This window comes from Carassius auratus, unplaced genomic scaffold (genome assembly GCF_003368295.1).
Source record: "Carassius auratus strain Wakin unplaced genomic scaffold, ASM336829v1 scaf_tig00025840, whole genome shotgun sequence".
Taxonomy (NCBI): domain Eukaryota; kingdom Metazoa; phylum Chordata; class Actinopteri; order Cypriniformes; family Cyprinidae; genus Carassius; species Carassius auratus.
The window spans coordinates 2,583-30,000 of NW_020525462.1; the positions used below are offsets into that span (position 1 = coordinate 2,583).

Consider the following 27,418-nt stretch of genomic DNA (forward strand, 5'->3'; position numbering starts at 1 on the left):
CAGTTATAAGTGTGCGACTTGAGTCCGTGCAGTGTACGAATATTATTCTTTCATATCATAACTCTCCTCCCTGTAGTTCCTAGTTATTATTTTAAGTTTGTAAACAGTCATATGCAGTAATATTAGATTTAAAAACCTAAACAAATGTACAAAAAAAAGTATCAATATAGAAGAACAAAATGACAAAGTCTAATAAAAAAAGTACCTTGAGGAAAACTCCACACTTGGCTTTCCGTGCGTGTGTATACTTGTTGTATGTGTGTGTTAGTGTTTTGTGCGATGTCACTGTTGTGTCCTGATATGTCTCACGGCTGTTTTTGTGCTTAACTCTGTCCACTGCTCTGTCGTTGTATGGTTTGCTGAGTGCTGAAAAGAGAGAGTGTGTATATATATTTTTGTATCTGTGTGTGTTTGGGGTCAGGTGTGTTGAGGCAGCTCTGTGAGGAACCAAACAGAAAGCAGAGACAGCGGCGTGACAGCGAGATCTGGGTTTCAGCTGAAGGCCTCATCATCCGTATCCTCAATGAGCACCTTAGTATCTTTCTAGACCTGTCAGAAAAACACATATGTATTAATATGCCACTTAGCGACTTCAGATGTTTGAAGATTTTGGTTTTGCCAAAATGTCATATCAAATAAATATCGTTCTTTTGAACTATCAGGAAAAAAGGGTTAATGGTCATGGGCTTCCACAACTGTTTTTGATAAAAATAAGAAATGTTTCTTTAGCACAAATAAACATATTAGAAAAATATAGTAACTATTATATAATAGATCAATTTTTTACACCATAATTTTTTTTAAAGAGTGTGTGTGTAACAAATGGCATTTATATAGGTCTAATTTGGTGATGTTAAATATTAAAACTTGAATAAAATCAATTAGTTTTAAATTGTTACCTTTTTCTTAGTTCATTGTATTATTGATGTTAAATAATATTTATTTTTTACTTAAAGCTGCAGTAGGTAACTTTTGTAAAAATATATTTTTACATATTTGTTAGACCTGTCATTATGTCCTGACAGTAGAATATGAGACAGATAATCTGTGAAAAAAATCAAGCTCCTCTGGCTCCTCCCAGTGGTCCTATTGCCATTTGCAGTTACGGACCGCTCCCGGTAAGAAATCAACCAATCAGAGCTGCGGTCTGTAACTTTGTTTGTGTTCAAAATGTAAAAAAATGTATATAATAAGCGAGTACACCATGAATCCATTTTCCAAACCGTGTTTTTGGCTTGTCCTGAATCACTAGGGTGCACCTATAATAAGTGTTTATATTCAGACTATTTAGATTGCTTCGGGGGGTACCGCGGCGGAGTAACCCAGTAGCTTTGTGATTCTTCATAGACATAAACAGAGAGAAGTAGTTCCAGCTACGATGTTCTTCCGCAAGAGCAAGCAGTTCTGTTTATTAACCGCTAGAGTGTCAAAAGTTACCAACTGCAGCTTTAAATACTTTTTTTCTTTCAGTGTATTGGATTATTGGTAGAGTTCAATAATATTTTTTTAACTTGAATAAAATCAATTCGTTTTTTATTTTGAACATTTTTGCAGTGAATTGGATTACATGTTTATTAATGAGTTGTTTATGAAAGTTTTTGAAGTCTTGTCAGTAATTTTATTGAATATGAATTATATACAGGATGTATACAGGTTATACTTATAACTCTGTTTAATATGTATGATATATACAATATAAAAATCTAAATATAAAATAACATCTAATATACAAATCTCTTACTGTGAGGATAGCAGGGGACGTCGTAAGGACAGGCTGTAGCTCCGTTTCCAGCTCTTTTTGCCCTGCCTGTTCCGGACTCCATCCTCCTGGTCCATCATCTGCTCCAGCAGGGTCTGGTCATCAGCGTTTAGAGGAGCCACTGAGATGTCCCGCACCGCTCGGAACTCACCGCAGTTATTCAAATGCTCATTCTCAAGACGGAAGAAGTTCCACACGAAACGTCTACAGGGAGAAAAAAATAAGAGTTTCAAAAAATGGGCTTTGTGAGGGAGCTGGAGGGGCTTTGTGAATCCATGAAAAACTAATAATTACTCAAATCAGAAAAATGTAAAATAAAATAAACATTTTATTTCTTTACCGCATGTCATGTGACCATTAGCCAACAACAGAAAACAACAAATGTGGATGTGTTGTTAAATTACTGAAATTCTGAGGGGTAACTTTTTTTAGCTCAAAGGGACTGGGCTGATAAAAATTTGGGAATCCCTGTTTCACACAATCATCTCACCTAAACACTTCCAGAGGAGCTAAAATGGTGACCACGATGTCCTCGATGGAAGGAATGGCAGTCATGGAAGTCAGAGAGATCTGCAGTGTCCAGGCGAAGCGCAGGATCACATCTTCAATAATGGCACAGTAGTAGTAGGCCTAAGAGGAAGAGGAAGTGACATCATGACAACTGGTGGTGACAGATAAATATCTCTGCTGAAAATGAAAACATCTTAAACCAACCTAAGCTGGTCTGCTGGGCTTCAACTGGTTTTGGGCACCAACTAAACCAGTTTAAAGGGATACTCCACCCCAAAATGAACATTTTGTAATCAATCACTTACCCCCATGTCATTACAAACCTGTAAAAGCTTTGTTCGTCTTCAGAATACAATTTAAGATATTTTGGATGAAAACCGGGAGGCTTGTGACTGTCCCATTGACAGCAAAATAAATTACACTGTCAAGGTTCAGAAAAGTATGAAAGACATCGTCAGAATAGTCCATCTGCCATCAGTGGCTCAACCGTAACGTTATGAAGTGACAAGAATACTTTTTGTACACAAAGAACAAAAATAATGACTTTATTCAACAATTCCTGTCAGCGGTGTCCTCTGTGTCTCTCCACATCACTCAAACTGCCTAAGCTCTTCTGTGTCAGCCGCGACACAAGGATGCGCTGTTTCTATGTGTATTTATGCTTTGATTTGAAAAAAACAAAAAACACAGGAGACTGTTGACAAAATAATTGTTGAATAAAGTCATTATTATTGCTTTCTTCATGTACAAAAAGTATTCTCGTCACATCATAACATTATGGTTGAACCACTGATGGCACAAGTCACAAGCCTCCCGGTTTTCATCCAAAATATCTTAAACTGTGTTCCGAAGACAAACAAAGGTTTTACAGATTTGGAATGACACGGGGGTAAGTGATTAATGACAACATTTTTATTTTGGGGTGGAGTATGCCTTTAAGGGCAGCAAACCAACTGTTAAGAAGGATTATTTTGCTTTGCTCCTCGGAAGGTTTGAACCTACTTTGTGCTCAGCAGAGCAGATTTTTGACCATTACGCAACACATTTTACAATATGTTTTGACATTCCATATGGTGCATTAAGTTTGTATTATTATTTTCTGCCATATCTTACTTTATGTGGGTAAACAATCTCCTCTCTCAGGAAGGTATTCTCGCCTGCATTGCGGTCAAAAAGACCCCAGTCCATCTTCAGATCCCAGATCAGTGTGTAGAGTGAACTGACGACTGAAGACAGGATCAGCATGTAGAAAAACACCTCAGCATCATTGTGTTTCTGATCTGAAACGGAGGAAGTGAATTTTACATCACCACTATGTCCACTAGAGGGAGACGGTTTACCATCCATCTACACTTCAAACATAAGTTGGATTCAAGATATTACATATTTTGTTTTTGTTTGAGACCAGTGTTTGCAGTACTAATGCCATTGTGTCTATGGTTTTTCATCCAGGACACTGAAAGATCATTCAATGTCAAATGACATTGTAATATAACAAGGTGTTTATATTATTAAAACAATACAATGACTAAAATGCTTTGCCACCTTTAATTAAAGTTACTACTAGAACAATAAAACTATTTTGATAAAGAATAACATCTAATTAGCCTGTACTATTTTTAACCTTTGCTGCATATGCATATAATAATGCAGTTTCTTGCAAACTGAAATAAGCATATTAGATGCATTTCTAAAGGATTATTTGACACTGAAGGCTAAAAACGAATGCTAAAAATCCAGCTTTGCCATTAAATGAATACATTACATTTAAAATATATGAACATAGAAAACAGTAATTTTTTTTAACTGCTTTAAAATATTTTTACATTTCTGATCAGATAGATGCATGACAATGTATTGTGGTGACAGTATATTTTGGATCATATAAATGAAACCTTAGAGAGCATAAAATACTTTCTTTCAAAAACATCAACAAATCTTACAAACCTTCTGAACAACAGAGTATATCCAGGCATTTTTACATTACTCTTTTACAAAATTAATACATCACATATAAATCTTACTATTCTAACTCCTTACTCTCATTTATAACAAGTATATAACTACATGTAATTTGATCAGCAGCTATTTTTGCTGCAACTAAGACCAATATTACCAATAATACATCCCTTAAACATAAATAACCCAGGAGTAGCTGCATATAATCTGTTGAAAGGCAGAGGATAAAAGCTGTATGGGAAATGAAATTAGCAGCTAGTATTGATGATGAGGCATGGGAGAACATATGGAACCATGCCAGACGATATCCATTTTGCACAAGGGCAATCCAATACAAAAACAGAGTAGGCAGAGCTGAAATATAAGAGTAAGAGGCATCCTGCAGTACAATATTAGAGCATCAGCTTAAGTTAATAGGGGGCGAGACATTTAGAAGATAGTGGAAAAGTGCAGGTCTCAGGTGAGTGAATGGTTAAATCTCTTAGGCCTCAGACAGCAGACGGGCTGAATCTGGAATAGGCCCATCAGTCTTAATAAAGCCTCTCACACGCTGCCATCCAGGCACCAGGAAACCAGCGGAGGACATTCTTCGCCGGAACACATAATAGCCATGTCCATCCTATTTCAGCCTGATCTACGAGTGCCCATGTTGAATATGGTGTCCTGAGATTACCCGAAAATCCAGATGTTCACCCCATGAGAGCCTTTAAGAGTGCAATGCTAGTCTAATCTCTTCACTCAGGCCAGAGGCAATCTGGAGAAGCTTGGGCTGATTTTCAGTCTATTGTTTCACACTTTACAATGCAAGATATTTCTCTATTTAATACACATGAATGACAGATCATTATTATTGCACTTTGACAAAACCTTTTGTTCAACCTTACCAAAATTAGATCACCTACAAAAACTAAGGCATTTACCTTTAAAAGTCTTAAGGTACAGGGGCAAAAATAGCTAAAGTAATTCAGAATTTTATGGTGCTTGTAACCTTCACTAATATTTTATGACAAATAAAATACTATGAAAGTAAATTTAAGTGATTATCTATACCATTCTAATGTTTGGAGTCATTAGTCAGTAATATATATATATATATATATATATATATATATATATATATATATATATATATATATATACACACACATACACACACACACACACACACGCACACACACACGCACGCGCACACACACACACACATTAATTCATTCATTCATTCATTCAGCAAGCCTCTATTTTATATAATTGCTGTTTTGTTTCTGAAAAAAAAAAAAGTATGGTGGTCCCAACAAAAATATTAAGCGGCACAACAGTTCATTTGAATATTCATCGAAAAGTAAGGTTAAAAGTTAAAGTTTAAACTGCATTGTTACACATGGTGTTTACTATATTTATTAGATTTTTACTGTATTTCTGATCAGATAAATGCAGCCACTGTGAGCATAAAAGACCAACCAACCTCTAATTTTTTAACAGTAATGTTCACGAAAATATTTGGCCCATTATATTTTTTCTTTCAATAAGACATTTGGATATATATCAAATGGATATGCAAATTACGGCCAAATTGAGCTTAGCAACATTCATCAATAACTGCAAATTAGGCCAATAAACAGAAGTGTTATTTATGTGTTATTACTTATTGTATCAATTCCAGACTCCTTGTCAACTTATAATACACATTTCTGTTTTCAATGATTCAGTGAAAATTAAGTGAATATTCTATTAAATATTTGATCAAATTTGTCATCATTATATTTAAATACAGGCCATCTGCCACCCTACTCTTTAGATATCAGCATCGGCCATTAAAAAACCCATATCAGCCGACCACTACTGGTCACACTGAACTTTGGGTTTCTCTCATTAATACAATGGCAGATTTATGTAAACATGAACCACGGTGACCCAAACCCATTTCCCAGAGGACCACAAATCCCTCTCAACATCCCTCTGAGTGCTCGGACGCACAATAAATTTTTTTCATCCTTTCAACACTGACAGCTTTCAAGTGTCTTCGGTAATAGAGTACAGAATGGGGAACAGAATGTGTCAGTCTCTGCACCTGACCACGTGATGGCTACATGACAAAAGAAATGAAAAAAACAACAAATGAATAGAATAAAAACAGCATCATTGAATTTTTTTTTTTCAATCCAAACCAATACTGACCATAAATGTTAATCTGTCCTAAACTCTAATATTTATGCCCATGCTGGGGGTCAACATTAAAACAGTGAAGTTAAAAATCAAGCTGTGATGTGCATTCCTGCATTATCAATCTTGTCCATATGTATTCCTGGGTACATGTGGTCCACAGGAAACAGTTTAAAACAGTCTAATGAAGCCATCAGAGAAGATAAACACCTGTCCATGTACACATCTCTATAGCTCTCCTCTAAAATGCTTGTTTTGATCAAAGATCCAGGTCTGATATAGGAGTGAGAGAGAAAAAAAATCCAATCATAGTTTAGTGCTTCAGAGCTTCATCATTATTCTAGCGATACACTCACACTGTTCTGTCTCGCCACAGGCAGGCAATTACAGCTCAACCTCCTCTGGATAGGCAATTTTTCTTCATTTCCTCTTTTCTTTTTCACTATCTCACTTCATATTTTCTCTCCCCTTTAATCGTTTGTTAGTGTTCACATAGCATCGTTGTTTGCATTTTGCTCTGTCTTGTTGGATGTCACCGAGTTCTTCAGCTGAGTTTAAGCTCAAATCGACATTTCTCATTAAAGTTTAAATAAAATCTTTGAGGATATTGACTCTCTACCATTTCTGCAATCAGTTCTACAATGAAACAGAGCAGTTAAACATGAAAGCAGGTGTAATGGGGTTACTGATGGATAAGAACCACTTACCAATGCAAAACTTGTGTTCATAATGCCAAGATGCAGGGTGAGTAACACATTTAACTTCAATAATTAAAGTTAGGTTTCAAATCTAGATTTTTATCACTAAGCCACTCTCCACATGGGGAAACAGTGATGCTATTCATCTCTACCACTATTCTCAATCCCACACATCTGTTTGGCTCATGACTATGTTAATTTAAACATTACTTTTGCTCAGACATGTTGCATTCCTTTGGGATTTGCTTACATGAAAACTAAAATAAATTGAATCCACAGACTCATTTATCCGGGCAGCTTACTAGAGCGAACATCAGTTTCAATCAGGGCACAAATGATGGAGGTGATTTCTGATGAATTCATATATTAAACAGGCTCTCTGCCAGGAACGTCTCGAGCGGATCCTAATGAATGCATCAAATGCGTGGCAAGGTTAGATGAGGCCTCTTTTAGTCATATGAGGCAGATGCTCTGGGCTGAGGTCCAGACTTCATCTATATCACTGATACAGAGATGTTTCTCATACACACTGAAGTCTAGAGCAAAATGCACCCATGCTTGATATTTAAACTGACATTTAAGGGAAAAAAACTGGAAAATAAATAATGAAATGGATGAAACAGCTTAGCCGAGTGCTTCGAGATCGATTTTGGCTGAAATTGTCTTTCTGAAGAGATACTGAAAAGCATGGAAGCTGACTGTTTGATAAGAGAGTGAAACAGACATGTTTGAGCAGCAGATGGATTTCAGTGGCAGAATATTCAGAGGGTAATTGTAGATAGAGACGTGGGATATGTCTGGAAACTTAATGGCATGCTTTTAAACTCTTTAAGAGTTCATATGAACCAAACGCAGGATTATTACTGTGATTGAATGCATTCTGTTTTGCACTGTTTTGGTGGAGTCTCAGGTCATGTTCCCTCATAATGTTTATTTATTTGTTGGTTTGCTTATGTTATTTTTGTGCTATTATTCACACACGCATGTTGGTTGATAACATAACTGCAATAAAGTAACAGCCTAGTTAACAATACTTGTTTACATAGGATATATAATGTATTTTATATTATTTAGGCACTTAGGCTATAGTTTGATAGAATGTTCTAATTCAATTTGCCATGGGAAAGTCAATCTAACTTAACATCTTCTTATGTTGATATTGTTTATTTCTTTCTCCCTAACAGTTCGTCAGGCTCTTAATGATTTAATTCATGCCATCTCTTGGACTATGCGAAGGCCATCATTAGAACCCTTACACTTGCTCTTATGAAAATGTACCATGGTTCTTAACTGTAGAATGTTATAGCATTTTTAAGTGGCAATTTCTCAATAAATTCAAATAGTACACACATTTTACCATCAGCTTCGCGATAGGAATGGCTCATGCACACTTAAAAAACTGTGCTTCATTCATATTGTGCTGAAAACTGCTCCTTTCGGTTCGTACATGAAGTTAGCACTTATAAAACTACAGAAGGCACATTTTAAATAATTAATTAATAGCTTGATCCTGTGTTTCCATTAACCATGGTATAAATATTTGGTGGGTTGTACTAGGTTTTGGGTGTTTTGTGGTGTTTGCTGACAAATTAGTTTTTATAAAGCATGCAGGTCTTTTTTAAATGCATAAATGTAATGCCAACCGGTTTTCTATAGCTCTTTTTATGTTATAAAAATGTCCCAGTTTTTGTGCAATTCATCTCTAACATACAACTTGCTATATAAATCAAGAATCTAACAGACAAGGACAGGCTCAGGGTCATTTTTTCTTTCTCTGCTTTTCTCAAAACATGCTTTTGTTGCCCATTCATCTGTATCTGTAGGCAAACAATGGCACCCAGGTGCTCTCTTTGTACTGAACATTTTACATCCGTCAGTGCTAGGGTATAAAAGCAAAAAGATGAAACTTCTAGATTTTCTTTAATCTGCTTTAAAGGGATAGTACCTTCAAACCGTAAATTTTGTCATTAATTACTCTCCCTCATGTCGTTCCAAACCCATAAGTCTTTTGTTCATCTTTGGAACACAAATTAAGATATTTTGATTAAATCTGACAGCTAGATTTAGGCAAAAAAATAAATAAAAAAAAAATAGCCTAGGCAAAAAATTGCCTCCTCTGTTGAAATCTTCAGACAGGCGTTTGCGTTGTGTTGTGGTACTGTTGAGAAGGGTAGTGGAGACTGACACGGAAGAGAAGAAATCGTTGAATTAAGTCTTTATTTTTGTTTTCTTTGCACAAAAAAATTATTCTTGTAGCTTCATAAAACTGCGGTTGAATCACTGATGTCACATGGACTATTTTAATGATGACATTGCTACCATTCTGGGCCTTGAATGTGGTAGTTGCATTGCCTTCTAAGCAGGGTCAAAAGCTCTCAGATTTCATAAAAACATCTTAATTTGTCTTCCAAAGAGGAACGAATGTCTTACAGGTTTCGAACTACATAAGGGTGAGTAATTAATGACAAAATCTTAATTTTTTGGGTGAACTATACCTTTAAACTACATTCACCAAACTTGGCACAGACTTTTCATACTGTTGTTTGTCAAGCTGATTATAACAACTGTAACATGCTTTAATAAGTGAATGTACAGGTTACATTATTTGTAATTAATTTCAGTTTGTTTGTTTTTACCTTTATGAGTTCTGTAGAGGGCTGCAAATGTGACCACAAAGAAGGTGGTGGAGTATTTCCCAGCATTCACCAGGTGAGGGAAGGCCCTCTTGGTGTCACGGTAACGTCGCAGACACTGAACAAACCGCAGCCAGGCAGGCAGACAGTGGATGATGGCCCGAACTCCATAAGAATAGCTGTTACACCTTTCATCGCCTTATGTAGAAGGAGACAATTATGAATGCACAGGAATATTTCCAAGACTGTACTCTCAATATTGTAGTAATGTTAAAGTATATAAAGTATACAAACATAAAACCTTATTTTTTTATATGCATTTCTACAAATCAAATGATAATTATAAAATAGCACAGGACTTAACAATTAGAATTGTTATTTGAAATCTTATGCATTTAGTTTTGATAACCTGAAATATATTTCATATACAAAAATATGTAAATACGGAAACTACTGATAACTTGACCAGACTGTATTGTTGAGCTCTGTTGCTCACATTCTGTTACTCTCTCTTTGCCTTGCTCACACACTTTCCCTCCTCTTCTTTCTCAATATACTTATTTCTGAGCTGGTGTGACATTTCTGCACCATTAGACAGCAACTGCTGCTGTGAATTTCCTGGTCCATTTCACAAGATAAACTCCACTGAACCTGAAGAACTCCTGTCTGTGTTGACACTGCCAGTATAATCTTAATTCATGTGCAAGAGCAACTAATCATAACCGGCCATTCATCTGCCATTACATCTAATGCTGAAATTAGGAGTGTTCAACATGAATGGCACAGACAGTCAAAACTTGAACCAGCACAATAAAGGATGGCTTCGTTCTGAATCAATTACCATATGTGGAGGGCAGTAAGCCGCTGCGATCTCCCCACTGCAGCTCCATGCTGTAGTAACAGACCAGGTACTCCAGATCTGACAGCACAATGACCAGAGAATTGAGTTGATCTGCCAGCCAGAAGTCTGCAAACTCCACGCGGTGGAACGGGGCGGTGAACACACGGAACTACAAACACAGAAAATATGAAGTTGAAATATTTATACTGTATACAGTGCTTAAGGTAATCACTGAGGACAATAATAAACAGGAGAAATCATCACTGGTGTTTTTTCTCTTAATATGAGGTTATGTACATAACAGCTTATCCCTGAGGCAGGGTTAACTCTATAAGACAGCGAGCAAAACCCTTAATGAGAACTCAGCTGGCTAAAAGCAAATCAATGGGGTTTTTATTGGCTGATCCTCTGCTATCATCAGGTCTTTGACCTCACCAATAAACCAGCTTTAACTGTGTATAAGTAATGATGGGGTTGGATGTGTTGCACCTATCATCTAACAAACTGTGCATCATGTTTGTCACATGACTATTTATTTCATCATACACAGCTGCCTGTGATTGAGAAATGCATATGAGAAAAGTAATAATAACCATTTTTAATGTTAGAAACCATTTTAAAATAGGTTTTATGCAATGTCAAATTAAGTTATTTGGATATAGATCATGAATTATTGAATGAAGTATTTTTTCCCATGTGTGACTTCAGAGTAAACAGTCCCAGCTGCTTTGCCTTCAAATGTAGAAAATATTATTAATAATTGAAATACTAAAAGGTTGAAAAATGTAAAAAAAATTAGTAAACTAATACGGGTTTACTAATCAAAAATAAAAACAAAGATTAACTTTTTATATGCATGCAAATAGAATTTTGACCAATTATAAAATAAGATATGTAAATAAACAAATAACACAATTAAACTAATAAAAGAAATGAAATAATGTGAAAAAAATAAATATACTTTTAATAAATAAATAAATCATATGTACTGTACATATAAAAATAAATAATAAAAATGACATAATAAGACAACAAAAACAATTGAATAAAAATGATGTGATGAAAAATAAACAATATATTTATAATAAATAAAATAATATATAACAAAAAATATATACTATATATAGTATAGTATATACTATATATAGTATATAATATACACTATATATATTATACATACAGGATCCATGCTAACTTAGGTGAGTTACCTATATTGCCCTTGAGTCACATTGTTTTTTTTGTGGCTAAATCACACTACCCTATGAAATGAAATTTTACCTCTCTCAGCCTTCAGGCAACTGCTGACATTTCCCAGCGACACTACACCAATCTCTGCCATCATGCTCTTGAGTCTCAAATGCCAGTGAAAATCGATTTCTCCCTACACAAACTCTGATCAGTTATTTTTACCTGATGAAACAGGTGAATGCGGTCCACAAAATGCTTTTAAACATACAGGACTAAACGTGAGGAACATCTCAAGGTTACAGCTGCATGTGCGATGCACAGCTTGAGTGTGACAGCACGTTTGAGCTCTTGGAGGAAAGCCACCCACTGTTTGGCCATCAGTACGTGTCGGCTTTAATCTACAGGAAGTGTGTGTGTGCCTGTGTGTGCTCCAAGGAATAAGGCTCCAGTCTAGGTCAATTAGATGTGGGGAGGGCAGTGAGACAGAGGCAGGCGGCTGCTGATGACTCCATCCCAATAATGATTGCACAGGCACAGTCTTCACATCCGAAGAGAGAGAGCAGCAATCTATATTCCTTCACCTCACTGCTCCGTGCCTCACACAGAGACACACACATAATCACACACATGTATGCGCAAAGACCTCACTGAAACACTCTGTACAGACAGTTTGGGGTCAGTAATATATTTTTTAAATAGATACTTCTATTCAGCAAGGATCATTAAACTGGAAAAAAGTGAGAGTAAAGACCTTTATGATGTCACAAAAGATATATTTACTAATAAATGCTGATATTTAGAACTTTCTATTCATCAAATAATCTAATATGTTTTATGCAAAAAAATAAAATAATAAATCAATACAATTATATATATATATATATATATATATATATATATATATATATATATATATATATATATATATATATATATATATAAAGCAGCTCAGCTTTTTTCAAAAAAAGAAAAGAAATGTTTCTTGATTGCCAAATTAGCATATTTGAATTCTTTCTGCAGGACACTGAAGACTGGAGTAATATCTGCTGAAAATTAAGCTTTGCCATCACAGAAATAAATTAAATTTTCATTTATATTAAAGGAGAAAACTGTTACTTTAAATTTTAATAATATTTGATATTATTTTACTGTATTTTTGATCAGATAAATGCACCCTTGCATTTAAGAAAAAAATACAAGCATACAAGAAAAAAATATATATGAAAAAAATATTACAGACTACATGCACACATTATCTTTTTTTCACAAAGGCCAAGGGGAAAACAGTTACTACTATTATAAAACTAATAAAAACAGAAAGAGAAGGTATGTAGAAATAAATGAATCTGTTTGAGCATTGAAATTAGCCAATTAGCTCTTCGCTAATTTAACTGAATTTGTTAGAAATGTGTTTGAACAGGTGGTTTTGCTATTAGCAAAGTAATTCCAGTGGAAACATTAACATTTTATCGTCTTAAACAAGACAGGATATGATGATTGCAAATGCTGTTTATAACCACTTTACTTGTAATCTGACACAAGTTAAACAGGATATTTAATGACTTTTTAAATCTATCTGGAACTGATTGGATCATAAAATACGGGTGTTGCATAACTGTATGTTAGGAGTCAATTAAAAGCATGCAATAGCCATTGCCGCCAAAATTATTTTGGCGTAAAAGGTTTTTCACTATTTATCATAAAAAAAAAATTGTGGCTATAGAAGCTGTATTTTTATCAAACGTAATGGTTTTGTCTCTCACCAGAAGTTTGATGAGCCAGAAACGGGATTTGTAGTAAGCAGTTTTGAAAGGGTTGATGAGGAAGAGCACCATAAAGCCGTAGAGGATCAGGGGGTTCGCCTGCATAGGGACCCAAGTGTAGTCCGCAAACAGACAGGATAGGATGCTGAGACACCACAACACCCCCAAAAACCCAGCGATCTACAGCAAAAGAAAGGGACAAAAAGACCAAAGTCAACATCCAGATGCATTATTATTCTTTCTGATTTTCAAAACCTGGAAAGTTTTCCCTTCACTTTTTCCCTTTCCTAATATTTTATCCGTCAGAATACAATGTCCTTATAGCTATACAATAGTTTTTTAGAAACTGAAGTTTTATTCAGCAAGGATGCATTAAATAGATCCAAACCGGCAGTAAAACATTTATAATGCGACAAAAGATTTAAAAAAAACTGTCTATTCATCAACCAATTCTGAAAAGAGATATATCAGTTTTAACAACATATTTAGCAGCACACATGATTTTTGAAGGACCATGTGACAATGACCATTGAAAATTCAGTTTACATTACAGAAATAAATTCCATTAAAATATATTAAAATAGAAAGCTTTTTAAATTTATAATAATATTTCACAATACTACAGTTCCTTACTGGATTTTTCATTAAATAGATGCAGCCTTTGTGAGCACTCCTTTAAAAAAACAAAACAACAAAAAATCTAACAGACCCCAAATTTTAAAAGGCAGCATATATACAAGTCTTCCTATAAAGTTCCCTTCTACGTAACGTGTCTCACCTCAAACAGATGTTGATGTGAAAGATTGTTTCGAGGGTTCAGCTCAAAGATCAGCACATGATTGACACCCGCCTGCCTCCAACCATAAGTGTTAATGCCCAAGAGGAAGAGAAATTGAATCAACAGGAAACCACCACGGTAGATGCGTACCAGTGGCCAGATGTTCTGATTACGAATGAAAAAAGCACCTGAGGGGAAAGGATCGGACAAACAGTTATCAACAAGGCTGTATAAATTACTGCACTGTTCTATCATAAATGAGGGGTATATCTGCAGAAATGCTCGAATTTATACATTAATGTGTGTAGCAAGATGTACATGGACTACGTGTGAAACAAGGTTAAAAAACTGTACCAGTAAGGACGAAGGAGACAGCCAGGACAATGAAGACCCCACAATAAAGTCCCACACGAAAGGTGGTCCAGGCAGGTGCAGGCTGAGAAAAAGCACATTTAAATCACTGCAAATCATTGTTATTCGACAATATTCACCCAACTATATTCATGAAAACAAACAAAACACATTTCCGTGTAACTTTTCTATTACAAAACACTCCTACATTGAATAAAATTTATTTGCATTAGCATTTGCACTTGCACATGGGTAATTGTTAAAAAAAGAGCCTATTTTAGTCACTACAACTTTTGAAGTTTTGAATTTAATAAGAATAGTTATTACAATACATTACAATTAATCGCATCCAAAAGAAAAGTATTTGTTTACATGATATATGTGTGAGTACTGTGTATATTTATTATGTATATATAAATGCAAACACATGCATGTATATATTTAAGAAAAACATGCTACATTTATAATATATTTATATATAATATAAAATAATTTAAATGTATATAATATTTTCAAAATATATACTGTATGTGTGAGCATTTATATATACATAAGTGTGCAACAGTACACATACATATAGTATGTTAACAAAAACTTATTTTGAATGCAATTAATCGTGATTATTCTTGTGACAGCACTCATTTTTTTATTTATTCTACAAGCACAATTTTTTAAATATTTGTCTTATCCAAAGGAAAGAGAGACATATACATTCTCTCTATGAAAAGGTAAAAGGTACTGTACATGATGTTCCAAGCACAGGTGTATCTCTCCACCCACGCTGCTTTTTACATTATGTAGTTCCTAAGTACTTACTCTTATTGACCTAGAACTAAAAGTACTGCATGAAAAGACACTGCAGATATGTTTAATGTTTTTCATTGGCTGTTTGCTATCATGTTATTCTTCTATATTTCTGCATGGATTTTGCCTTAGTATTTTGTTTTTATCAGTAAAATAATCATAAAAACAAACTACACGCACTTTATTAAAAGTCACTTCAGTATATAAAATAACTTTGATTCTTCCAAAAATAAAGGTTAATTAACACAATTGCTCCATGCGTGTATGTGTGTGTGCGTCTGCATGTACTATCAAGAGTTTCTTTCTCACCTGTGCTGCTCCAAGAGGTGGGACTCTCAGTCTCTTCATGGCCTTCTGACGGTCACCTCCTTCCAGCTCTGTGGTCACCAGAGCCTGGGCACACAAGGGTCAAAGGTCAGACACCATTCTCTAGTTTAGTCATTTCTGCCCTCAATTCCACTTTGTTCTAATGTGCTCTATGGTTTTAAGCATCATTTATCAGTTTCAGCAGCTACTAACACCAATACAATTAGATCATGATATGAGCAGGAAGTCAGAAGTCCAAATGCGGAGCCAGGCAGTCTACCTCGGTCTCAGAGATGAGCTGTGTGATCTTCTTACAGGTGTAGAATGGAGCCACCTCCACATGAGCCACACGCCAATCAGCTCCACGCTGCGTGTCCAGAATCTTGTCATGTTTCTTCAGGATCTTACGGAATCCAGTGAAGTTCAGATTCTGTATGTGATTAGGGTAAATCAGTATATGCAAATAAGAATTCACGTCTTTATTTCTGCTATTTAGAATAATGAAATAAAATAATGAAATAAAAAACTCATGCAATAAAATACATAACATGTATAGTGTTTAGATGTGTAGTGGATGCCTGTTGAATGCTTTTTCTTTACCATCCAGTCTAACTCATCCATTTAAATGTAAAAATTAGGAATGCTCCTATTAACCGTTAAAACGTTAACCGAAAGTAAAACAACTGACCAATATGTGAATTTGAAATCGTAAGTAAAAATTAACAGGGAGCGCACATTCAAAAGCGATTTCAATCAAATTATAAGCAATATAACAATGTATGTGGAAGTTGCCACAAATCGTGGGAGCGACACACACACTTTGCGGGAACGGACAGTAATGGTCAGAAATTCAGTGGAAACAGCATTACGAAAAAGTTCCACGCAGAGCTCTATTCCAGACTATCCACACAGCACATTGACATTTTAGGCTACTTTTTTAATATATATACTGTATATATAAACTATATATAGACACATTGTGCACTGAGGTAGGCCTGCTATTTATTTTTGTTTCTGACAGGAAAAAAAAGACTCGTTCTTTAATGTGCATAGAATTCAGTGTGTTTTCGTTTCATCGTCTTAATGTTAATTATTTAATTGTAAATATTTAGAGTACGCCTATTTTTTTATTATTTTGTTACTTTGTTCTGTTTTTCTCTGTTCTTAGAAGTGCTGCAAGTGTGTGATAATAATTTCTATTTAATTATAATTTATTATTCGAATCTAATCAGTTAACGGATAACGTTCGAATAGCAAGTAATGGATGTCGGTCGGGAAAATCAGCCGAAATGAACATCCATAGTAAAAATTTTATATATATCTATGAAACATGTTTCAAGAATTTGAATATCAATATTTAGATCAGGGTTTTTTAAAGGAAACTGGTTTCTGAATTGATGAAAAGCTAATAATTAATTAAATAAGCATTTACAAAAAGAAACAGCAGAAAGGTCAAGAAACCCAAGTTCCTCTTGACAACATTGACAAGAGAAGACAAACAACAAAAACAAAAACCATGACAAACTTCAGACCTGGTAGTTCTGCAGGAGGATGAGGCTGAGGTAGAACTCGCTGAAGGCCAGCTGCAGGTCTTTGATGTTGCGATGTTTGTTGCGCTCTTTGTTGGACAAAGGCAACACTGTTTTGCGGCGACTGCGGAGCCCTGGAGCATTGCTCTCCCGCTGGGCATCCAGAGACGTCTGCAGCTCATTCTGCAAAGTTGCAAAGCGGCGCTGTGCCTCAGCCAGTTTCTCTGAGAAGATCCAAGAAGAGAAGACAACATTAATAATTCAGTTTTATGGACAATTACCACTTTACTTGATTTACGGTCTTTGAGAGAACGTGGAAAACAAAAAGCCTGGTTGTACACCAGAATGGAAAACTTGTATCTTAAATGTATTAAAAATTATCCGACTACATCTACTGAGAGACATAAAGCCTGCTTGGCTTACAACCCAGCAATGAAATGCACCAGAATCCATTTTACATGACAAATAAATCCCTCATTCTACCCATCAACTGGAAAGTAAAGCAGACAGATTTCCTGTTAGAGATGAGCCTCTTCCTGGAAGGGTGATATCTTAGACAGCATTATCCACGCTGGCCTGCATCCCAGCGCAGTTTGGTGAACAGGACCCTGCTAACCCATCTCACTTTCAGAGGAAGGAAATGGGATATTATGTTCATCAGACATGTAAATACTAGGAGTCCTGTTGGCGTATGTGTTATAACCCTTAGTAAGGCCCTGAGAAGTCCGAGATGAAAACTGGAGTGAGGCAGATAACTGCCACACTTTGTTCCCAAGGCAATGATTACCCAATTATCTCAAAACCATATTATGACTATAGTTTAAAAAAATATTTTAAAAAAATTATTTATTTAACTATATATTTAAATACCATTAAATACATTTTGTAACATTTTTATAAATGTTAATTTATTTTATATTTATTTTCATAATACATAAACTTATGTTTTATATTAATTAAATATATTTAAAATATACATTTAATATTAGTTATTTTTAAAATAGTATTTGTCATTTTACATTTTCATATATTTGAATGTAATATTTGACCATTAAATGGTAAATGTTTTTCTTACAGGTAATTCCAAGAGAGGAATAAATTCATAAACATAAAAAATGCATTCATGGCAAAACATTTTTAAAAAAATTTAATTCGTAAAGATGTTCGTCAGTTAGAGAAACGGTCTAGCTTACAAGTTTTAAATAGCTTACAAGCAGAATTTGCAAACAAACAACACATAAAATGAAAACGTAAAATGTATGTTTGGAAAGCATTGAACTTGACAAAGATTTGATCTTGTAAAAACAACATATTGAATAGACTGCACATCAGTGTAAATATAGTGTCCAGTCAGCTATAATAGCCTGTCTAAGGTCTGTGCTTCTGCAGGCTGAACATGGTTAAGATGGTGCTAAGATTTTATGTGCTTAGCAGATCTCCTCCACTGGGACAAAGACTGTATGCTCTCAAGGTTTAGAAGCTATGTTGTTAATTCAGGACCACTCAGGGGGGTGGCAGGGGTCTCTGCCGTAACACAGTCTGGGTCAACCAGACAGAATTAGTTATAGTGCACTAACAGTGGCTGCCATCCTTATATAGATTTCAGTACTAAAGGCCAGCACATATGATAACGCCTTGCATTTCACTAAATAAACCTTCAAATCTGACCTGTGCATGGACAACATTATCTGCAGAGCTGAATAACTAAACTAATGTTTATGTTTGAATACTGTTCCTTTTTTGTTTTATCTAACTCTATTTTTGAGCAAATTAAACTTTATTTTATCTTATATTGTCCTTGTGGAAAAAAACATCCATGACATGACAAATATCCAAATAAAAGAATGGGGTCAGAGATTTTTCCAGCCTAATGGACTTGGCAGCTTTCTTTGGCTGGGCAACTCGATTAGAGTTTATTTTTGTCTGTTTGTCAAACCTGCAGCACTGAGGGAGTGAATGATTTTTCAGTGGCAACTGAAATATAAAAAAACTAAACCTATTGATGCTTTCTTTTTATGTTAAATTATTAATGGGCATCAGCTTCTTTGTTTCAGAATTAAAGCTGATACATTTGTCTCCGCTCATTCTGAGATTTTATTTAGATGTAGAATTGAGTAGAAATGAGTTAGATCCTCAATGCAATACAACAATGCATCAATGTGCAAAAAAACCATTAATCTTATTCTTTAAAGTTCTTGTTTGTCGTGCCATCCCCTAACCAGCCACTAAAGGCAGTAGAGCTCAAACATTCCTTCTACCCTGAAGTCAAAGCAACAACACAGCTTATGTTGCAGTGTGCATATATTATCAGTACAAACATAGTCTATTGCCCTTTATGCATGTCAAAATGACTACAGCAGGCAGTACTTATTACATCAGGTTTCCAAATAGTGCTGTACAGCCAGACCTCATGCACAGGGAATCCCTTTTTGGCATTTAGCGGTGCACTGCAGTTCAACCACACAGTAAAGATTGTTTCCACTCGCGCTATTTATGAGTTACAAAAAGAAAGCAATGCTGGTAGCCAAACAGTTACGATTATTAAAAGTTAACTATGAATGATTTAATGCTCATCAAAGCTCTCTTTTAATCCTCAAAAAAGATATTGTAAGACTGATTAAGGATATGTGTAGTTTATTTTTGTGGGAAGATGTAAGTGCTTATTACATAAACTCAGTTTTGGAGCCATTAAGATTTTTAAATTAAATTGCAATAATAATTTTATTCAACAGGACCGCATTAAATTAAACAGAAGTGACAGCAAATACTTATTACAGTATTGCAGAAGAGGAGATATAAACATCACTCATCCTAAAATAGTGGAATTTTCAGCAGTTTTGAATGTATGACAGCAAAATTTGTCTTGTCAGTTTATCTTAATTTAATCCTATTATAGGTACTTAATTTTAGAAATCTGATTACATAATCCAGATTACATGTAACCAGTTACTTGCCATTTTTTTTCTTCAATATTTTTGAAGACATGCAGGGAAACAATACCTGAATAGAATGTGTTGATCTTGGAAAGCTCCTTTTCACACGTCTGAAAGAACTTCTCCTCAAACTTGGCATAGTATCGTTTGACGGTGTCTTCATCTGTGACTGAAAGAGACAAAACACAAAGATGTAAATCTGTGTTCATTTGCATATTCAGCATTGAGCACTAATCCTTTCAGACCTTGTCCCAAAATCCACATCAACATTCACAGCCTCCATCCTTTATATTCACTCCTCAAAGCCAGTTCTCTGAGCTTCAAACAACAAATCTACATTCCAGATTTCAAATGTAATATGTTAAAATGTAAGTTGAGATAAATGTTTGATGTTTAAACATGTTTTACAGTGCAGCTGTCTCTCTCTTCTGCTCTGCTGACTTCAGTAAAGGAAGGATGCCTGAGGCATTTGGCTGTCAAAGTTGTCTCTCTCTATAAATAACCCAGTCAGGTAAAAGCTTTTAGCGTCTATTACAAAAAGATATCAATCAGATACAACTGCTCCCATCTACTTAAGTTTATACAGACATGCATAACTTGCAGACCATGCACCAAATATTGCCACGTTTGTTGGTCCTGTGGTTACACATCGGTTCAGTGGATTTAATCCATCAGTATGGTTTGTTGAAATTGGCATTACTATTATGGCCCAACAAAGCAATTAAAACACAAACACTGGAAAATATAATACACAGTTAATTGTATTTCAATAAGAAGACAATGTAAAATATCACTAGGTTACAATTTATATATTTGCTAACAAAACCATATTTTCCAACTTAACATTAACAAATGGAGCTCAAATAATGTATTACTATGTGCAATACTTTTCCAAAGGTTCTTTTTTAAGAGCATATGGTATGACTTTTGAAGAATCTACACATGTTGACAACAAAGAGAGAGACATAATGACCCAGGAAGACCTCTGACCCCTTCCATCTCTGTGTGTGATGTATAGGGAACAGTTTCCCTAAATGACACATTAAACCCACATACAACTACAACACAACATGCAAGTTCACCATATAACCTGTGTTCATGATAAATCAGATGTCTGATTTATTGTTTAGCCTTAAAAACTACATGAAATCATTTTAATGCATGTTACTCATCTACCTGTCTTTTCTTCTGATGATACCAAGGTTGTGTGGGATAAATAATATCAGATAACATCAACAATTCAATCAAATCCATATGGATAAAGATCAATTTCCCACTGAATGCTACAAATACATCTCGTTACATACACTAAATAAGTCATAAATACAATTTCATGTCACCTCGGCAAGAAAATTGAAACAAATAGCACAGCTTGTTACAATAAAAGCATGCCTACTCATTAGGTCTGGGTTGTCACGGTAACAGAGGAAGCTCTGTGTGATGTCTTAAGTGGTGTCTTCCTGCTGTTCACCGCGAGAGCCCTCGTTAGCCTTACAATGGCTTTATGGCTGTTTCATGACCCGGACACAAAAGAACATGATTTCAGCAAGAGACCAGACCAAAAAACATGCATGCAAACACTAAAGGTTCAGTGTGTGTTTTTCAGTATTAAAGAAATCAAAGTTGAACAATCCCCTTACTACCTTTCTGAGCCTTGAACGTGTCAGTTACGTTGCTGTCTATGGAGGTCTAGAGAGCTATCAACATCAACATAAATATCAACATTTTTGCTCAAATGAACAAAGGTCTTACGGGTTTGAAACGACATGAGGGTGAGTTTTTTGGGTGAGTGAACTATCCTTTTAATATCATTCAGATTGTTGATGGATGTCAGCCCTATAAGACATACTGTATCATATTTGATACACAAATATCAACATATGAATAACTTTTATATTGTTATTAATATTTCAAGAGAATATACAGCATTTTTAAGAAAAATGTTTAAATACAAAAAATCTAGCTTTTGGAACGGTTATTTTAACATACCTCAATCATTCATGTATTGCACTGCATTATGTTTTGCCCTCAACAATATTAACCCCAGAGCTTTAATCAATAAACTATGATATTTATGTGCATTTTACGCTTGTGGTCTGTTATATGGTTATAAAGATCTCGATTTACATTACAAGCTATCAGAATTACATCTTACCATATAAATAACAGCACCACTAACCCTAACTGCACCAAAATGCATACAAAAAATGTTTTTTCCTTCTTGAGTAAGAGTCTATATTCTCCTACATAATACTAAAAGTACTAAAAATCAAAAACATAATCCTGATATTTCATGATATTCATGATACTCAAAATGTCTTTTAGACTTTGTCTAAAGGTCAACTAAAGTTAAAAAAAATATATATATATATTTTCTGGCCAAATATTTCATATGTCAGTCTTTACAGGGTTAAATCTCAAACTGAGACTGTATCGTATTTGTACACAACTAAGTTTATGCTTTAATTTAGAAAGTGAAGCACAGAACCCTGACACAGCACACTTTTCCTGACTAAGGAGCTTTGCTATCCGTTCAATCCTGCACATAAATCCCATAAAGCAACGAACACACTTTTTCTTTTCTGGGATTATTTCTCTCTCGATCATACTCTATCCTGGCAGGCTCACATGAATATAACATTTTCCCTCTGGGTGCCTAGATTTGCCAGACCTAACTGTGCCCATGGATTAAGGGATCAAACTGTGCATTGTTTTACCCAAAAAGCCCTGCAGGTAGAGGATTCATCGGTCTATTCTTTCAGAATAAACAGCTAAACATTTTTTTTCTTTCCCAATTCTTTCCCACCAGGATTACAATGCAGGACTGGCAATTTCAATTGAGCATGTTTTACAGCATAGCGCATTGCTTGGCAAGCAGGGATTCCTCGAACGACAGCTGTATGACCTCTCATTTTACAATCCATTTAACTGCCTCAATGTGGTTTATCACCTTCGTCTTGCTGTTTGTATTATCGCACTGTTGAAAACATGGGTGCGAGTCCCTTATCTCCCATCTACACAACGATCTCAATCATCGCAGTTGAATTAAACTGTTCGCCTGGCGGCAATAAAGAGGCACAGAAAATACTCTGCTGTTGGAGGTTTTTACGAGGACCCATCATCCCGAGTAAGTTAGAGAGGGTGATTATTTGCTCTCGCTGGCACGCTCTATTAAAAGGCTGAAGTGTGTGGGTGGGATTGCAGGAGGACAGCCGAGCAGCAGAACCTGTTAAGCAGGAATGATGCATGCTGGGAAAGAGACACAAAGTGAAAACATGAAACGCAGCACATAAAAGCCTCTTCCATCCATCCGTTCGCCCCCCTGCCCCCTTGCTAAGTTCAACCAGATCCTCTGAGATGAAGGAAAACCCTCAAAGCTGCCCCAGTCTCTCCATCAGCGCTCTTGTGCCTCAAGCCACAATTAGCTCAACCAATCAGGAAGCTTCTATAGTCTGGAGATGATTAGCAATGCACATCAAGTGTCCGTGTAAATAATGTGTCCTGTATAAAAGCAAAGTAAGCATGAGGGAGAATCTCTCAGAGGTCTCAGTCTAGACTCATTCATCAGAGAGCTGTGCAGCACATTGAGAGTGTAAATCTTGGTTTCTGTAGGGTAGGGGGAGGGGGTGGGGAGGGTTTCCCGGCAGCATCCAGACCCGGCGAATGCATTAGGAAGCGGGGTGGATGACACAGATGGGATGTGAAATGGATGGTGAGGAATGAAATCCGAGCAGGTCAGAAACATGACGCTGCCACTGAGTTGGTTCACAAAAATGACACAATGAAATATTCAGCTGAACATGTCATTCTGACAAGATACATTTAGCAAGTGTCTACTAGTTCCTGTTCACTTCTAAATTTAGCCCAAGTATAAGATTTGGGTGGTTTTCTCTTATTCACATATTTTATATATATTTTATATATATAGTTTTAATTTGAACTGAGGAAAATTATATTGTGACAATTACTGTAACTGTTTTATCACATTACTATTATTTAAATTTTAATCAAGGAAAATTATATTGTTATAATTTTTTTTCATTGCCCAGCAGTTCAGTGGGCATTATATTCACAAAGTATTATTTAAAACAGTTATGGTTTTATAATAGTAGTGCATATTTTCAAGAAATCTCTCTAATATATATATATATATATATATATATATATATATATAAATAAAATAAAAACTTTAAAGGAGATAAATTAGTGGAAAAGAGAGGACACGGAAATATAGACAGAAAATGAACAGGGATCCACTAGAAGGGAGGAGATCCTAAGAGAACGATGCAGAAAGTAAATAGAATCAAAATGATGCCTTAAAAAGGGCAGCCATATAGTTTAAATAATTTACAACTTAATGAATATAGTTTGAATCATATTTAGCTGTGCTGCGCATGCAACAGGGTGCTAGAAGAGTTTCAGTAACACTTACTGCGATTTAATTTTGTTCATGAATATGATTTTGTTTTGTTTAAAAAACATGTTGATGTTTGTTTTAAAATTAAACTTTCTTTCTCCTGTAATAACCACCAATCTGTTGTTGTGTGTGACATAATATCCTGTGGTGTGACACATAATAGAACTACAGATTTGTTTTGATCTCAAAATATGTTCAATAAAACAGCTGAGTATTGCAGAAGAGGAGATATAAACTTTACTCATCCTAAAATAGTGGAATTTTCAGCAGCTTTGAATGGATGACAGCAAAGTTTGTCTTGTCAGTTTGTCTTAATTTAATCTTATTATAGAACAAAAAGACAAATGATGTGTCTTAACAAAAAGCTAAATTGAAAAAGAAGGGAGTTCCACTGTTTAACAAAATTAATTGGTGAATCCAAGGTTGAAAATATTTTAACATTTCAAATGTTAGTTAATTCAGAATTCAACAATAAAGGGGGAGAAGGGAAAAAAAGAAAGAAAAAAGAGATAAAAAAGAAACTTTTTTGTTCTTGGGGAGTGTTAATTTTACACCTTAGAAAAATCATTGAATTAATTCAACATTTCTGAGTTCAGGAATGGCTAGTGAATTTAACAAACATATTTTCCTGGCTTCATTTGAAAGCACTCATTAGAAGATACATGAGCTGTCCATGGTTCTGAAATTGTGTTCCCAACAATCCCAAAAAACTATTTTAAACTGTTTATTTAGAACAATCCACTTTTAAACTTCTATAATGAGACATTCCAATTCATTCTCAAACCACTGAGAGAAAAGCTACAATTAAGGCATTCGTGATTCCACAGTTTGACCTAAATCTTTCAAACTGCATCACAGGAGCCCTAAAAATAATAAGCTTCAAAGTGCACAACTATTTCAGTGTAAACTTTGTTTTCATCCTCCCGACTGTTTATCTCAGGATATCAGATGGGAAGATCTGCTCCATGTCTTCATACTGACAGATCAACACAGAGTCATTCCACAAGAATGTGACTTCACAGTAAACGCTTGTAAACAAGCAAAGATAATTTGGGTGATTTGGGCGACTCTACAGTCTGGAGTCTGTTAAGAGAACAGTACAGACAGGATGTTCTCCATTTATTGTGTAAGAGGTTCCTGGGGTGGAAACATCGCATTAGAATTAATCTGGAAACATTAAAGACTGGAGACCTTATTCTTCCTAACTGAACAGATTTAAGGACACATTAAGAGAGAATCTGAGAGGGAATAATAGGAAACATTTAATATGAGAACAGCACTTAGTATAACCACAAATGCATCTCTAAACAAGGAGTGACTACTTATCTCCACAAAATCCCTCATAACACACACAAAAATATTCAGAGACTCAGCCAGAGATCTGTTTTATTCTGAGATCTGTCTTAAAATATCTCTGTCTTCAGCTGATGTGGGAATGCAAAGCTGACGCTGAGACTGGCAGTGTGCCGACCCCGCTGAGCATCTCAGCTGTGAAGAGTTATCAGTCCAGCTCACAGTCAGACACAGGCCAGACGTCTGCAAGCTCTGCCTTAAAAACAGCTCCATCACAGCCCTGTGAAGATTTCTTTCTTTCTCTCTCTCTCTCTCTCTCTGACTCTCAGGAAGCTAGAAAGGTCAGTGATAAAACATCCACTGAAGATTTATCTCCTTTGCTTAACTCGGATACTTATTTTAAATGCCAAGAGTTTAGGTCCACAATAAGAGGAAATGTCTGTCTGGCAGATTTATTCAATATAGAGGTATACTAATAATGCAATATATGAATTGCATATGAATAAGAAAACATTTCTAATAAAACATTAAATACACAGGAAAAAATATTAAAATACAATTTAAAATTACAAAATAATAAATATCTGATATTGTATAAAACTAAATAGTAAAGTACATAGAAAAAAGACCTTAGTATGAAACTCAATTAGCATCAAAACCCTAGTCTAAACCACAGTATGTTTTTTATTTCACCACGTTAAATTAAAATCTAAGCTTGTGCAAAATATTAATTTTAAATACACAGTACAATACTTTTAGGTGCTTTCAGCACATCTATATTTAGTCATCTTTAAAATGTAAGCCGTTTCTTGAATTAATCATGACATGAAAACATTGTCTACCTCAGCAAGCATTCACAGCAGAGGCCTGAACAAAAATGGAATAAGCACGATATTTAAACTTATTTCACCTGGTGTTTTTCAAATGTGAAGTTTGTTACAAAGTCAGGGTTCCACTGTGACGCTACAGAGGTAATGTCACCTCTGAGAATGGCAGAACGGAGCTTTCAATTATCTTCAGGCAGCATGTCTGCAGGCCAAGAGGCTTATGAAACAAAAGGCTTATTAATCTCGTCCCCAGCGGTGAGCTCTGTCCTCTGAATTAGCAGGGGTGCATATTTTAACACCTCTGTGCACAAGTGCTGGATCTCATCTCCGCTAAATGTCAGAGAACAGAGCTCTAAAAAGAACAATTTTTTATTAACTAGCTATAGCTTAAAACTTTAGGGTGAGTATGTTTTTTAAAGTATATGGTCACCCAGGCTGCATTTTTTGATACAGTAAAAACAGTAATATTGTGTAATATCATTATTGTTTTATGTTTTAAAACGTATTTCTGTGATTGTAAAGTGAGAATACTCTAGCTTTTCACATGATCCACAAGAAATAACTAACATAGGCCTACTGATTTGGTGCTCAAGAAACATTTCTTATTGTTATCAATGTTGAAAACAACTGCTTAATATTTTTGTGGAAAATGTCATGCAGTTTGTTTTT

General features: G+C 35.2%; 1 protein-coding gene across 1 annotated transcript in view; it reads right to left on the reverse strand.

Annotated features, from left to right (window-relative positions):
- Positions 1-453: 453 nt before the first annotated feature.
- LOC113078499 (xenotropic and polytropic retrovirus receptor 1 homolog) overlaps positions 454-27,418 on the reverse strand; it is a gene marked incomplete at its 3' end in the record, with an annotated part of 65,871 nt that continues 38,906 nt past the window's right edge. Inside the window, exons 3-15 of the mRNA XM_026250796.1 lie at positions 20,280-20,381; positions 17,283-17,503; positions 16,031-16,180; positions 15,754-15,837; positions 14,644-14,725; positions 14,290-14,477; positions 13,512-13,691; positions 10,561-10,729; positions 9,723-9,917; positions 3,383-3,549; positions 2,250-2,389; positions 1,742-1,963; positions 454-549 (exon numbers count right to left, since the gene is read on the reverse strand). Of these exons, the coding sequence (XP_026106581.1) occupies positions 454-549; positions 1,742-1,963; positions 2,250-2,389; positions 3,383-3,549; positions 9,723-9,917; positions 10,561-10,729; positions 13,512-13,691; positions 14,290-14,477; positions 14,644-14,725; positions 15,754-15,837; positions 16,031-16,180; positions 17,283-17,503; positions 20,280-20,381 (1,996 nt within the window). The remainder of the gene's footprint in view (positions 550-1,741; positions 1,964-2,249; positions 2,390-3,382; positions 3,550-9,722; positions 9,918-10,560; positions 10,730-13,511; positions 13,692-14,289; positions 14,478-14,643; positions 14,726-15,753; positions 15,838-16,030; positions 16,181-17,282; positions 17,504-20,279; positions 20,382-27,418) is intronic.